Below are 12,425 nucleotides of genomic sequence, written 5' to 3'. Positions count from 1 at the left end.
GTGGATGATAATGATGATGATGATGATAATGATGATGATGATGATAATGATGATGATGATGATGATGATGATGGTGATGATGATGATAATGATGATGATGATATAATATGACAAAAAGAAAAAAAAGGATAATAGTAATAATAATAATAATAATAAAAGAGGTTACAAGACCTACTTTTCCATAGAAACAGGTAGCTAGCTGAGTTGATTGTCAATTGAGAAATCAGTGTTACACTACACACATTCTTTTCCTTTTTCGAATATGGGCCCTTCTCCTACACCTACCCCGGGGACATAAATAGGTACAAAACGTGTTTCTATTTTTTTTTTTTTTTATATCAACTTTTTTTTTGCTTTTCTTCCCATTTTTTTTTTTTATTTCTCTATTTCAATATGAAGTTCACTGCTATTACTACACTTTTTGCTCTTGCTATCTCCACCGTTTTCGCTCAAAATGTCACTAACACTGGTGTTGCTATCAATATCCCTGCTAGAGGTGTAAGTGGATGATCATGATAAAATGTCAATTGATCCCTAAAAAAAAATTTTTTTTTTTTTGATTAGGATGTATTGAACGCTGGTACCACTGAAAATGTTAAATTCACTGTGACTGATGCTTCCATTACTACTATTGATGCTATTGTCTTGATGGGTGGTGATCAAAGTAACTTGCAAACTTATCTTCTTGTTGATACTAATGTTCCTGTGAATGGTGGTCAATATACATGGAATATCCCCAAGAACGTTCAAACCTTACCTTCTTGTAATATAAATAATTTTTTGATCATCTGGCTTTTAACTCATCATAAATTTTTTTTTTTTTAAAATAGATGCCCTCGTCTTCAAAACCAAATTGGGATCCAGCTATTCCCCTTACTTCACTATTGTTGGTGTTGCTCCTGGTCAAGGTGGTCTTAACGCTACTTCCATTGATTTCAATCATCTTCCTACCAGCACTGGTGCATCAGGTTCTGCTTCTTCCAACGGTGCTAGCTCTTCTGGCTCTGGATCTGCTGCCAAATCTTCCAACGCTGGTGATCATTTGAAGGTTGGTGCTTTTGGTTTCATCACTATGGCTGCTGTTGCCCTTGTTCTCTAAAATACTTGATATCTAAAAATGGCATTATCATCTTAATTATACATCCCCTATTATCGACAAATCTTGATGATTTCCTTTCTCCTATTTCATTTACAAATACAACATCCCAAAAAAAAATAAAAAATAAAAAATAAAAAATAAACACTAGTATTTAATCATTTCGCATCTTTTATCATCTGTTTTTTTTTATTTATTATTTGATATAATAATTAACTATCTACACTAATCATCTATCACTACTTTATCATCTATTTCACGTTGACATATTTGGATTCAAATCCAAAATCCAAAAAGGTGCAGGTCCATCTTCTTCCGGTTTCTTGGTTGGTTCTTCCTTTTTCCCATCATCTTCGTCTGATGCACTTTCATTATCCGAGCTTTCAACTATTGTTGTCAATAAAAGTAATAATAATATTTTTAGTTCTATACTCCAATTGATTTTTTTTTTTTTTTTTTTTTTACTTACACTTATCTTCAGGAATAGGTTGTGTAGAATGTTGCCAATAAAGTAATCCACGTCTCATTCGTTCTTCATCTGGGTATGGTTTTTCGAAATCCACCTTGATATCACGATTCATAAGATCAAAATTAGGTGGTGCAGAGGTATATTTTGAGAGTTTAGATGCATAAGATAAGACATCAGTAAATTGAATGTTTGCTAAGAATAGAAAGAATAATAATAATAATAAGAATCATTCAAATGAAATATAAGAAATTTCTACTATTTTCTTTATTTCTCTCTCTCTCTTTTTTTTTTTTTTTTTTTTTTTTTTTTTTTACCTTTTTGTGCATACTCAGTAGCCTTAAGTTCTTTCTTTGCCATACTAAGGCAATTATCCAATTCCTGGCTTGCTGTGTTGAGTTTTTCTACCATCGAAAGAAGTACTGTTTGATGTTGTTGAATTTCATCTTGAACTTGTTTGATTTGTTGTTGTCGTGCCTGATGTTCCCCAACTATTACCAAAAGAAAAACAGTTATTAATATCATAAATCTTGAATAATCCAAGTTTTTACTTTGATCCAATGCCTTTTGTAATCGTTCATCCACATTGATCATTTCTTGAATATATGTTTCTGGTCCAAGGTTGTGATCATTGTTTTCTGCTACTGATATTAATGATTGAAAGTATTTTTGTGTCACTTGTGTATATTCTGTTAATAGGTCATTGACTTGATCTCGTAAAGAAGATGTCATTATATATAAGTAATTGATATACGTTAAATTGACATGCGCAATAATAAAAAAAAAACTAAAAAAGAGAAAAAAAAAAAAAAAGAAAAAAGACTGAGAGAGTGAAAGCCGCGTTTGGATACAAAGCGAATCAAAGATTTTTTTTGGAGTCCAGCAGTTTTTTTTTTTTCTTGCTCTTACTTTTCTTTTTTTTTTTTTTTTGCTTGAAATACAATATAATGAGCCAGTTTGTATTCCGTAAAGAACTTAAAGGTATTGATGCTGTAAGTTGACGATATAGTATTTTGTTACACACATATGCATAAAAGATTTATTGTTGACTTCTTTTTGTTAAACACAGTATACTAGACACAAGAAGCTGATCCAAAGTTACGCTACTTATTATAACAAGAAACGACCAAAAGAATCCAGCAACAAAGAAACTCATAATCCTGAATATGATATTCTTCGGAAGCACCACCGGTAAAACATATAGAAGTAGTGCACCATTTGAATAGATAGATAGATAGATAGATAAAGATACTGAAATTCATTTTTTTTTTGTTTTTATGTGGGGATTAGGTTTGTTCAACCACAGATAGATGATAAGGAAATGACATGGGAACAACGATTGGCACAAAAGTATTATGAACAATTATTCAAAGAATATGCATTATGTGAACTCAGTTATTACAAACAAGGCAAGATTGCACTAAGATGGCGAACTGAAAGTGAGGTGGTGATGGGGAAAGGGCAATTCATATGTGCATCGACTCGTTGTGATCAGACTACTCATCTCACAAGCTGGGAAGTCAACTTTGGGTATATGGAAGATGGTATCAAGAAGAACGAATTGGTCAAGGTACGTCTATGTGAAGATTGCTCTTACAAACTTAACTACAAGACACAAAAACGAAAAGTGAAACAGAAGGAAAAGAATAAAAAGAAACGGAAACTTGATGAACATACCTCTGATAATTCTGATCAAGACATTGGAAATCACAAAGGTTTGATCAAGAGGAAAAAGACAAAGGATGATGGGTCTCCTGAAAATGACGGTAAGTTTAGAAAAAATTAAAAAAAAAAAGGATATAAAAAAAAAAAAAGAAAGAAAATAACCTCATTCTATTTGATTTTTTTTTTCTTTATCATGTTTATGCGATAGATCACAAAACATCATCGATTTGGAGCTCGACTGTGGATACCAAGGATGAAAAAACGAAAGAAGAGGAATTTGAAGATTATTTTGCCGACTTGCTCCAGTGATGTATAGATAATACCAATACTATGGCCAATTTATAGTAGTTAATGATTAGATAGGATTATTTTGTGTAGATGTTTATTTGATTCAATAAAAATGTATGTCATCACCATTCATTCATTCATTCATTCATTCATTCATTCGTCTTATATGATCATCCTTCATGCGAACTTTCAATTCAATTAAAGTCATTCTTTTTAGCGCTGTCAGACAACATCATTCTATAAATACATCCTCATAATATTAGATTTATATTGATACAAACAAAAAGTTTTTATTTAAATAGTACAACAATATAAAAATAAAACTAACAGATACCAGGAGCTTGCTTGATTTCTAAACTATGCACTTCGCCATTGGCATCTTGAACAGGTTCATCGTCCTTGATCTTGAATTGAGCAATGTTCTTTTGCAAAGCAAAATGCGAATGTTCGTCCTTGATAGCGCTATATATTAAAAAAAAAAAAAAAAGAAAGAAAGAAAATTATATGTCAAAGGCAAAATGAAGGATCATCACTTGATTTTTTTTTTTTGATATTACCGATAAGCTTCGATAGTCTTTTGATCAATAAGATCCAGAGATTTCATAGCGGCAACAATGTCACGAATCAAGATTTCACAACGAGATCGTGAGAAGTCTTCACGTACAACAACACGTAAGAGTTTCTTGTGTTCCAATTTGGGTGCCATGGTATAAGCAGGTACAATCCATCCACGTTCACGTAATTTGGCAGAAAGGTCAAACTATAAAATAGAAAAGTGAATAAAAGATAATGTTAGGATTGTTTGTTTTAAATATTCGTATCCTCCCCTATTTTTTTTTTTCTTCTTAAAAAAAAGACTTACTTCATCAAAGTGTTGATCACCCTTAAGACTGAAAGCCACCAAAGGCAAACCATTTCCATTTCCTTCACTAAGAATTTCAAAGCGTCCAGTAGCACGAAGACAGTCAGAGAGATGATCAGCAGTTTGGGTCAGGTTGGTCATAATCTTGGTGAAACCAGCTTTGCCTAAACGAATCAGAACATAGTATTGTGCAATAACATGTGCTGCACCTTTACTAAAGTTGAGAGTAAAAGAGGCCTAAGTGAAAGTAAAGTAAATGTTACAAGTACAACTGTAATAATAATAATAATAATATATATATATATATATATCTTTAAAGATGGTTTACCTGATCACTACCCAAATAGTTGATGTTGAAGATGAGATCCTTGGGAAGGTATTCACTAGATCTCCATACATTCCAACCTACACCAGGGTACGTCAATCCATATTTGTGACCAGACACATTGATGGAAACAACACGAGGAAGACGGAAATCCCTAAAGTAAAATAAAAAGAGATTAGTATCTCAATCATTTTGTTATTAACATATTAATATCTATATTCTTACCATTCGAGATCAGGGTTGACAAAAGGAGCAACGAAACCACCGCTACAAAATAAAAAGTGAAATTAATCATACGATCAAAATATAACCTTCTTCTCTATTAATTACCTAGCAGCATCAACATGAATACCAATATCCCATCCAGTTTCAGCACACTTCTTTTCAAGGAGTTCATTCACCTTCTTAGCATCTTCATAGTGACCAGTATACTATAAAAATAAATTGGAAGAACATGAGACAAAAAAAAAAAAAAATAAAATAGGAGAGAAATAAAAATCAATATACTTACTGTAGAACCCAGAATGACAACAATCTAATATGGTATAGAATAAAAGAAAGTAAGTATTTTCGATCAAAAAAAAAAAAATAACCATGAACAACTTACACCAATAGTGTTTTCATCAGCTAATTCAACAGCCTTCACAGGATCCAAGCATAAGAAACCTTCAGAACAATCAACTTCACGAGATTCCACTTCAAGATATCTAATAATAAAAAAAGAAAATATGGATCAGGTTTTTCATCATTCATTATATCACGTGAATACATGCATCTTTTACCTAGTAGCCTTATGCCATGCGACTTGTTGGTTGCTACCCAAGATCAAATTTGGATTATCAGTAGGTAAACCCTTTGCTTTGCGAGCAAGTTGCCATCGACGCTTCATAGCCAAAGTAGAAAGAATAATAGCTTCACTGGAACCAACAGTACTACAACCCAAAGCTTCGGTAGTAGAATCATGCATAGGAGCGTGGTAGAGGCGAGCAATCATATTGACACAACGGTTCTAAAAAAAAAAGATATCATCCATTACTAAACATCATTTTATTATTTTATTTTATCTTTCTTACACAAAGTTCGGCACTGCTTGCATATTCATCATGATCAATAAAATTCTTGGCAATGTTTTCTATAGATAATCAGTAGGAAAAGGTTTAGGCACAAGAGTTTTTCTTGTCTTCTTTTTTTTTTTTTTTCCTTACCAGCCATCAACTTTTCTGCTTCGTCTTCCATATAGGTAGTAACAAAGGTAGCCAAATTTAAAGCAGGGTTACCATCCAATTGAAGTTCATCTCTCACCAAACGATAAGCAGTATCTAAAGAAGATAAGGTTGATTAGAATGATTTCCTACGTTTTATAGATAACATGATACTTACTAGAGGGCATTTCATCCTAGAACATGGGTAAGGAAAGAAGAAAGAAGATAAATTCGATAAGTTTATGTTTTAAGAATCTATTCATCCCATGACTTACTTCAGGCATTTGGTAACTAAGCGAAAGAGAGAAAACATAAAAAAAAAGAAGAATGAGCCGATAATAATAATATTAATAATAAAAAGATACTTACCGAGGAATGTCTTCAGCAGCCCAACGAGAACCATAAACAGAGGTAGTAACAGTGTCAGCATGATGAACACCATTGCTGTTAGTTTCTTTAATACGAGCTATAAGATAATAATAAAAAAAAATGACGTGTTATATAAGAATGAGTAGGTATAATATTTAGTTTACCTTCAGAGACAGCGTTTGATAAAAAGACCATAGTAGTAGCAAATAAAGTTTGAAGTTTTTCTTTGTTTCTTTATATAAAAAAAAAAAAGGAAATGAAAAAAAGAAATGACAAAAAAGAAAAAGAATAGATTTTTATACTGAAAAGAAGAAAAGGGTCGCACTGTTCCTAATTAGGAAGGTAAGCCAAATAACGTTAGCTTCACGAATGTATACGGGTTCGGTCCCAGCTTTTAAAGGAGGTGAATAAATTTACCTTAGATGGAAGATTTTTTTTTGACGTCTAGAATCAAAAAAAAAAAAAAAAAAGGTTGATATCATTGATATAAATATATATATATATATATATAATAAAACGACTAACATATTCTATTCCGATAGTTTGTTTCAATTATAAATATATAAAAAAAAAACCTTTTTCCGTCATTTTGTTGAACTTGTTTATAGTTATTGTAACAGTTGTGTGGCTCAAAAATAAAAGAATGGGGAGTGGCTGTAAATTTATTGCCAACAATTGTATAGTTTTGTGTAACTGATACCTTCGGTGTTGTTTCCCTAAATGAAATCATTTTGCTTTTTTTTTTTTATTTTTTTTTTATTAGCGTGTGAGCCAATAAGAAATCAATTTCATCAGTAATAGGATGATGATTATAAAATAAGTAAGGTTCATCTGCATATTATTAGAAGTTTATCATTCTTTTCGCTTCATATTCCGGATTTAGCTATACCTAATATATGTGCTACATATATTTGTTTGTTGTAAATTCGAAAATGTTTTCCCAGAAATTCAAAATGCCAAGAAGGTGCAGGGTGAAACTCAAAAATGGTTCTAGTTACAGGTAGCAAGTGGAGCTTGAAACAGTTGATGAGAACTTCTGTTTATCTCTTTCTCTCTCTCTCTCTCTCACGCGTACACACAGTTACACATAGGATGCTTGGATACAATATAAAAAAGTCAAATAAATAATACTCAAGGCAATTTGATGGGGAAGAATTTTTTTTTTTAATTATACAAATGATCATAACAATAAATAAAGAAGAATCCAAGAAACTAAAACTAAACTGGAACTTGACCAGAGAGAGTAGCATTTTGGATGATCTATAAAAAGTAAATGTTCATTTGTAACATTAACCATATGATCCTCTTTTTTTTTATTATATATATATTGTATACATACCTCTACCCAATAACCATCAGGATCAGTGATAAATGCAATATTCTTCATATTTCCATCCGTCAAACGCTTGACAAAATTGACATTGAGTTTTTCAAATCGTTCACATGCAGCTTGAATATCATCCACTACAATGGCAATATGACCAAAACCACGACCAGGTTCTTTATTTCCATTTGCATAACTAAAATCGGCTTCATTTTCAGTTCCCCAATTACTACACGTGTGTGTATATATAAAAAAAAAAAGACGGTTAAATTTTGATTTTTCTACTTTTGATATTCATCTACTTACTGAGTCAATTCAAGAACACCAGGAGTGGTAAAGGCCAATTTCTTTTTTTCTTCTTGAGATTCAGGGACAGAATCTACGTAGGCTAAGAAATATAAAGTAAACTTGCCACTTTCCATATCCATTCGGTTGATTTGTCTATTGGAAATAAAAAAAAAACGCGTAAGTAATCAAGCAACTAACTTTAGAATATGTATATCTTCTTACTTCATGCCTAGCACTTTTTCATAAAAGTCAAGAGAAGCCTTGGGATCCTTAATACGGATCATTGTGTGGTTGAAGATATATTTTGAGGGATCAGTCGACATATTTGATAAAGTCTAGCTATAAAACAAGTAGAGAGAGAAAAAAAAATAGAGAATTAGTAAGAAAAAAAAAATAGTCTATTTTTGTCTGCAACCACAAAAAAAAATATTTACATTGTAACTACTTGGGTTTGGATTTGAGGCCATTTCAAATTCCGGAACAAGGGTTCCGATCTTGTATCATCTAACTGTCCTCAGCTATCGATAATTCCAATTCTTCCAAGTATAGATGTAGACGCTAAAAAAATAAACAAATCATCATAATCCAATGAGTTCAGTATAAGTAGATAAAAATAAAAAACACATATTTCAAAATGGATTACCTGTAGTTTAGTTCCATCTATCCATTCTCGGCCAGATAATTCTACCACCTTGTCAGCAAAAGACAGTAAAGATTCTTCCATATAGATAAATCCAGATTGGAGAGGTCGTGTCATAATATTAGTAACACCTTGTTTGATTTCTTTACCAAGACTTCGATGTGTTTCAATCACAGCAATTGCACGTACAGTAACCTAGATGATATATATATATATAAAATAATCATCCATTCCGTTTCTATCTACCCAACTAATTTATATAAACTACTTTACCTCAACTAACGTATCTGTAACTGTTTCCAAAATTGTCCCAGCATCACCGATTTCGTCCTCTTCTTCTTCTTCTTTTTCTTCCTTTTCGCTATCAGGTTGTTGATGAGTATGTTTACCACGGTTGTCATCAAAATCTTGCATCAATTGTAAAGTAGAAAGAAGTCGTATCATGGATTCCATTCTTTGCATCAATCGTAAATCAGTCCTTCCTGAAGATGTCTTTGTATTACTATTGTGATTGTTTCGTGATTTCTTGCCAATACTAATCCGACTGCCAGTTTGTTCTTGATTCAAGTGTTCCAAACTTTCAGATATCCATTGTCCATACACTGTTGCGAGTATATGACATCGTGCATTAATATCTCTGTCTGTTGTACCAATAAAAGATAGAATACTTCCAATCACTTCCAAACCTTGTAATAAACAGTCCATTACCTAATAAAAAAAAACAATCAATGATAAATCATCATATCTTTTGTATTCAACTTGTCACTTACTTGCTCTGTATGTTCGGATTGAGGGTTCCATTCTTCTTCATCCATAGTCACTTCTTGAAGATCTGAACATGCATTTTCCAGATCAAGCAATAAACATGAGCACACATTAAGAAACCAATGTTTGGTCGTATCTAGTAGCTCCCTTTTCACTGGCAAACCCATTGCTTTCCATTCCAATCCATTATGAATAAGGAAATCACCATAAAGTGTTGTTCGCGTCTCTATCAATTGATGAAGATCCTTGATGTATTCTCTCAAATCACTTGCTGGTAGTATTTCTTGTTTTATCAGTTGATTCATATCATCAACACACTATGTGACATATAATAACATTAATATAAGAAAAAAAAAACTTCATCAGATCAAATTTCTTTCCTTTTGCTGTATATCACCAACTTTTCCTTTTTGTTATCATTATTATTGTTACTATTTCTTACCTTCACATAAGTCGTCAACTTTTGTACAAGACCTTCCCAAGAACGCCATTCTGGAAACATATTCTAAAAGTATGATAATAAGAAAAACAAAGAGCAAAATTTCCAGTAAGAAATTTGATATTAAAGTTATCTTGCCTCTCGCTTAATTCTTACCATCAAAACGTCAGATTGATTGCCTATCATTTCTTCTGCCAATCCCAATATAGTTTGTAGACATGTCTTGATCTGTTCAAAAGTTACAGTCTGATGGTGTATCATCGTTTGAAGTTGAGTCATATAATACTGAAATTCGTATCGTTGTTTGTCAAAGTATAGCCTGTAATCATTTTCCGTCATTCCCCGTAGTTGCGCTTGTTGTTGGATCCATTGATCGAATTTTGCTATAGTTGATGGTACTGGAGCCACTTTAGTAGTTGAAGTAAAAAGTACATGATCAAGTTGATGATTATCCCTGCTAGTGGTCGCGTCCTGATATGTAGACAGCAGCGATGAACTTGAAGGCGTATGTTGATATGAGTTACCCAAAGTGGTTGGTTTTAAATGTATGGGAGGTTTTATAGAAGATGTTGCCGGTCCTGGTGTTGATGTTGAGATTGATACTGGAGTGGATGCTGAAGCTGAAGAATCCATATAGTCCATAGAAGAGTCTATTACCGAAAGACTACGAGCCATATCGTTAGCTAAGTTTTCTGACATTCGCATGAGTTTCCTATCCCTTATATCTTCTGTGAAGCTTCGTTTCCTTTTCAATGAATCTAAGGATGGTTGAGGAGTGAGCATAGGTTGTACTATTCGAGAAAAAAAAATAAAAGTAAGTATCCTAGACATAAAGAACTTTTTTTATTTATTTCTTTATTTTATTTATTTTTAAACTTACATGCAGAAGATCCCATCTTTCCCTTGTCATTTTTCTTGCGTGAATGCTTTGTCTTTTTTGAATAGTTGGTTTCGTCGTCAATTAAGCTGTCCTCTAGTATCAATAAAAAAAGAATCAATATATATCTTTTTTTTTTAATAATATACGTGTTTCTATTTTATTACCAATAAGACCCAGTATAATAGCTATACAATTAGCCCAAATATCTTCTTCTAGATGGATACCACCTAGCATTTCTTTATCAAGCATGATGATGATCTGATAGAAGATTATTTAAAAAAGTAGAAAAGAAAAGGACCAGTTGTTGTCAGACCCTTCACTCGAAAAAGAAAAGAAAATGTTTCAAATCCCGTCCATCCACTGCAGTATGGCACACGATGATTAGACAAATCCAAAAGTTGCATTTACTAATAAAAAAAGATGATCACCTTTTAGCCATAAGTATCATTTTATAAAACTCATCATCATAGAATTACAATTAGATCTATCCAAAAAAAAAAAATCAAAAAAAGTGCATGATGACATTCATGGAGTGATATTCTCAAAGAAAACCCATTTAAATATCCCTTTTTTAGTATTCCGAAAACAAAAATCATTGGCTCGTCCTACTTACTAGCAATATTCACCATATGCAAGGTCGCATGGTATGAATGATGAAAAACTTTATCTTATTTTCCAAGTTCATTTACTACACAGTTTTTGATCTTTCTTTCACACAATCATTTAACATTAAAAACGATGAGAAAAAAAAAGGAGAGAGATAAAGCATGATTGATCACAAACGTATGCTTGAAAGTATGATCAATAACCATTTTGTAGCTTGGGCGGATTTTCAAATCCAGTAACGGGTAAGCTGAAAAAGGTAGATGTCCACTCTTTTTATTTCTTTCTTTCTTTCTTTCTTTCTTTCTTTCTTTCTCTTTCTTTCTTTACTTTTTCTTTTTCTTTATTTCTTTATTATATTCTTTTATTTTTTTATTTTATTTCTTTCTTTATTTTTTTTTATTTTATATATATATATTTACGATTAATTCCTTATTCTTATTATTATTATTATCACTTTTTATTTATACCAATGCCACTGCTTACCAAAAACCTTCAAAAGGATGGTATCAAGCTCGCACCACCCATCAGACAATTATCTGTACTATCTTATGAAAAGCATGCTGATCAAAAACTATGGTATATTATTAAGGTGACACCGCAACAAACTGATAGCTTATTACAATCATCACAACCATCAAATAATGACACCAGAAGGCATTCTTTGAAACGAAAATCTTACCTTATTGCTCGCCGTTTCGATCAATTTTGTACATTGGATCAGCAGCTTCACTCTTGTTTCTCAACATCCATTTTCTCTTCCATCCGTTTACGACGATTGACTCATCCAACTTCTACTCATGTATCAAAATCATCTACATCAAATAGTGTGGATACTTACGATATACCCAAACTCAAATTACAAAGAAAAATTCTTCCCAACAAAAGTATTCATAGCGAACGGCAATGTGAATTACATCGATATTGTCAAGAATTATTGAAACTTCCTCCATATATAACTCATTCCTTATTGATGTTGGAATTCTTTGGGCTTCACAAGGCGGACACAGAAAGGATTGTGTATTCTTCTATGGCATGTCTATCAGCATCTAGATTATCACATGTATCATCATCATCATTCACCCGTCCAACAACGCCAATACAAAATCATTCAACAGAATCATCGAACCCTTCATCCCCGACTCTTATTGTATCACGACGTGCACGATCTATTGTTCAGGACGACGATGCCTTACACCGATCAGTCAAAAAG

General features: G+C 32.3%; 6 protein-coding genes across 6 annotated transcripts; 2 read left to right on the top strand and 4 right to left on the bottom strand.

Annotated features, from left to right (window-relative positions):
* Positions 1-314: 314 nt before the first annotated feature.
* BX664DRAFT_318924 (uncharacterized protein) lies at positions 315-1,298 on the top strand. The gene is made up of 3 exons (XM_051542843.1): positions 315-498; positions 565-763; positions 831-1,298. The coding sequence occupies exons 1-3, from the start codon at positions 394-396 to the stop codon at positions 1,097-1,099; spliced, it is 573 nt and encodes a 190-aa protein (XP_051404095.1). The 5' UTR covers positions 315-393; the 3' UTR covers positions 1,100-1,298.
* On the bottom strand, positions 1,155-2,368 carry BX664DRAFT_318917 (vitamin-D-receptor interacting mediator subunit 4-domain-containing protein). Its single transcript, XM_051542842.1, has 4 exons — positions 2,114-2,368; positions 1,880-2,053; positions 1,566-1,757; positions 1,155-1,483 (listed from the first exon to the last, which is right to left on the bottom strand). The coding sequence occupies exons 1-4, from the start codon at positions 2,292-2,294 to the stop codon at positions 1,353-1,355; spliced, it is 678 nt and encodes a 225-aa protein (XP_051404094.1). The 5' UTR covers positions 2,295-2,368; the 3' UTR covers positions 1,155-1,352.
* A 114-nt stretch (positions 2,369-2,482) lies between these two features.
* BX664DRAFT_318915 (FRA10AC1-like protein) lies at positions 2,483-3,659 on the top strand. The gene is made up of 4 exons (XM_051542841.1): positions 2,483-2,554; positions 2,632-2,753; positions 2,853-3,328; positions 3,436-3,659. Exons 1-4 carry the CDS (start codon positions 2,510-2,512, stop codon positions 3,534-3,536), a joined length of 744 nt encoding a protein of 247 aa, XP_051404093.1. The 5' UTR covers positions 2,483-2,509; the 3' UTR covers positions 3,537-3,659.
* Positions 3,660-3,779: 120 nt separating this feature from the next.
* On the bottom strand, positions 3,780-6,510 carry BX664DRAFT_318913 (glutamate decarboxylase). The gene is made up of 15 exons (XM_051542840.1): positions 6,438-6,510; positions 6,274-6,370; positions 6,180-6,195; positions 6,083-6,098; positions 5,908-6,021; positions 5,776-5,834; positions 5,485-5,711; positions 5,310-5,409; positions 5,214-5,237; positions 5,033-5,133; positions 4,928-4,969; positions 4,706-4,856; positions 4,378-4,614; positions 4,073-4,275; positions 3,780-3,977 (listed from the first exon to the last, which is right to left on the bottom strand). Exons 1-15 carry the CDS (start codon positions 6,466-6,468, stop codon positions 3,839-3,841), a joined length of 1,557 nt encoding a protein of 518 aa, XP_051404092.1. The 5' UTR covers positions 6,469-6,510; the 3' UTR covers positions 3,780-3,838.
* A 903-nt stretch (positions 6,511-7,413) lies between these two features.
* BX664DRAFT_318902 (lactoylglutathione lyase) lies at positions 7,414-8,279 on the bottom strand. Its single transcript, XM_051542839.1, has 4 exons — positions 8,108-8,279; positions 7,904-8,038; positions 7,613-7,826; positions 7,414-7,533 (listed from the first exon to the last, which is right to left on the bottom strand). Exons 1-4 carry the CDS (start codon positions 8,206-8,208, stop codon positions 7,492-7,494), a joined length of 492 nt encoding a protein of 163 aa, XP_051404091.1. The 5' UTR covers positions 8,209-8,279; the 3' UTR covers positions 7,414-7,491.
* Positions 8,280-8,389: 110 nt separating this feature from the next.
* BX664DRAFT_344659 (uncharacterized protein) lies at positions 8,390-10,858 on the bottom strand (the record flags this gene model as incomplete). Its single annotated transcript, XM_051547484.1, has 8 exons — positions 8,390-8,443; positions 8,529-8,720; positions 8,799-9,233; positions 9,296-9,607; positions 9,733-9,795; positions 9,886-10,520; positions 10,610-10,702; positions 10,774-10,858. 8 exons carry the CDS (start codon positions 10,856-10,858, stop codon positions 8,390-8,392), a joined length of 1,869 nt encoding a protein of 622 aa, XP_051404090.1.
* Between the last annotated feature and the right edge of the window lie 1,567 nt (positions 10,859-12,425).

This window comes from Halteromyces radiatus, assembly GCF_025201355.1.
Source record: "Halteromyces radiatus strain CBS 162.75 chromosome Unknown BX664scaffold_1, whole genome shotgun sequence".
In the NCBI taxonomy this organism is placed as follows: Eukaryota; Fungi; Mucoromycota; class Mucoromycetes; order Mucorales; family Cunninghamellaceae; genus Halteromyces; species Halteromyces radiatus.
Note: the sequence above shows the minus strand (reverse complement) of the source record. Positions and strands in the feature narration are given on the sequence as shown.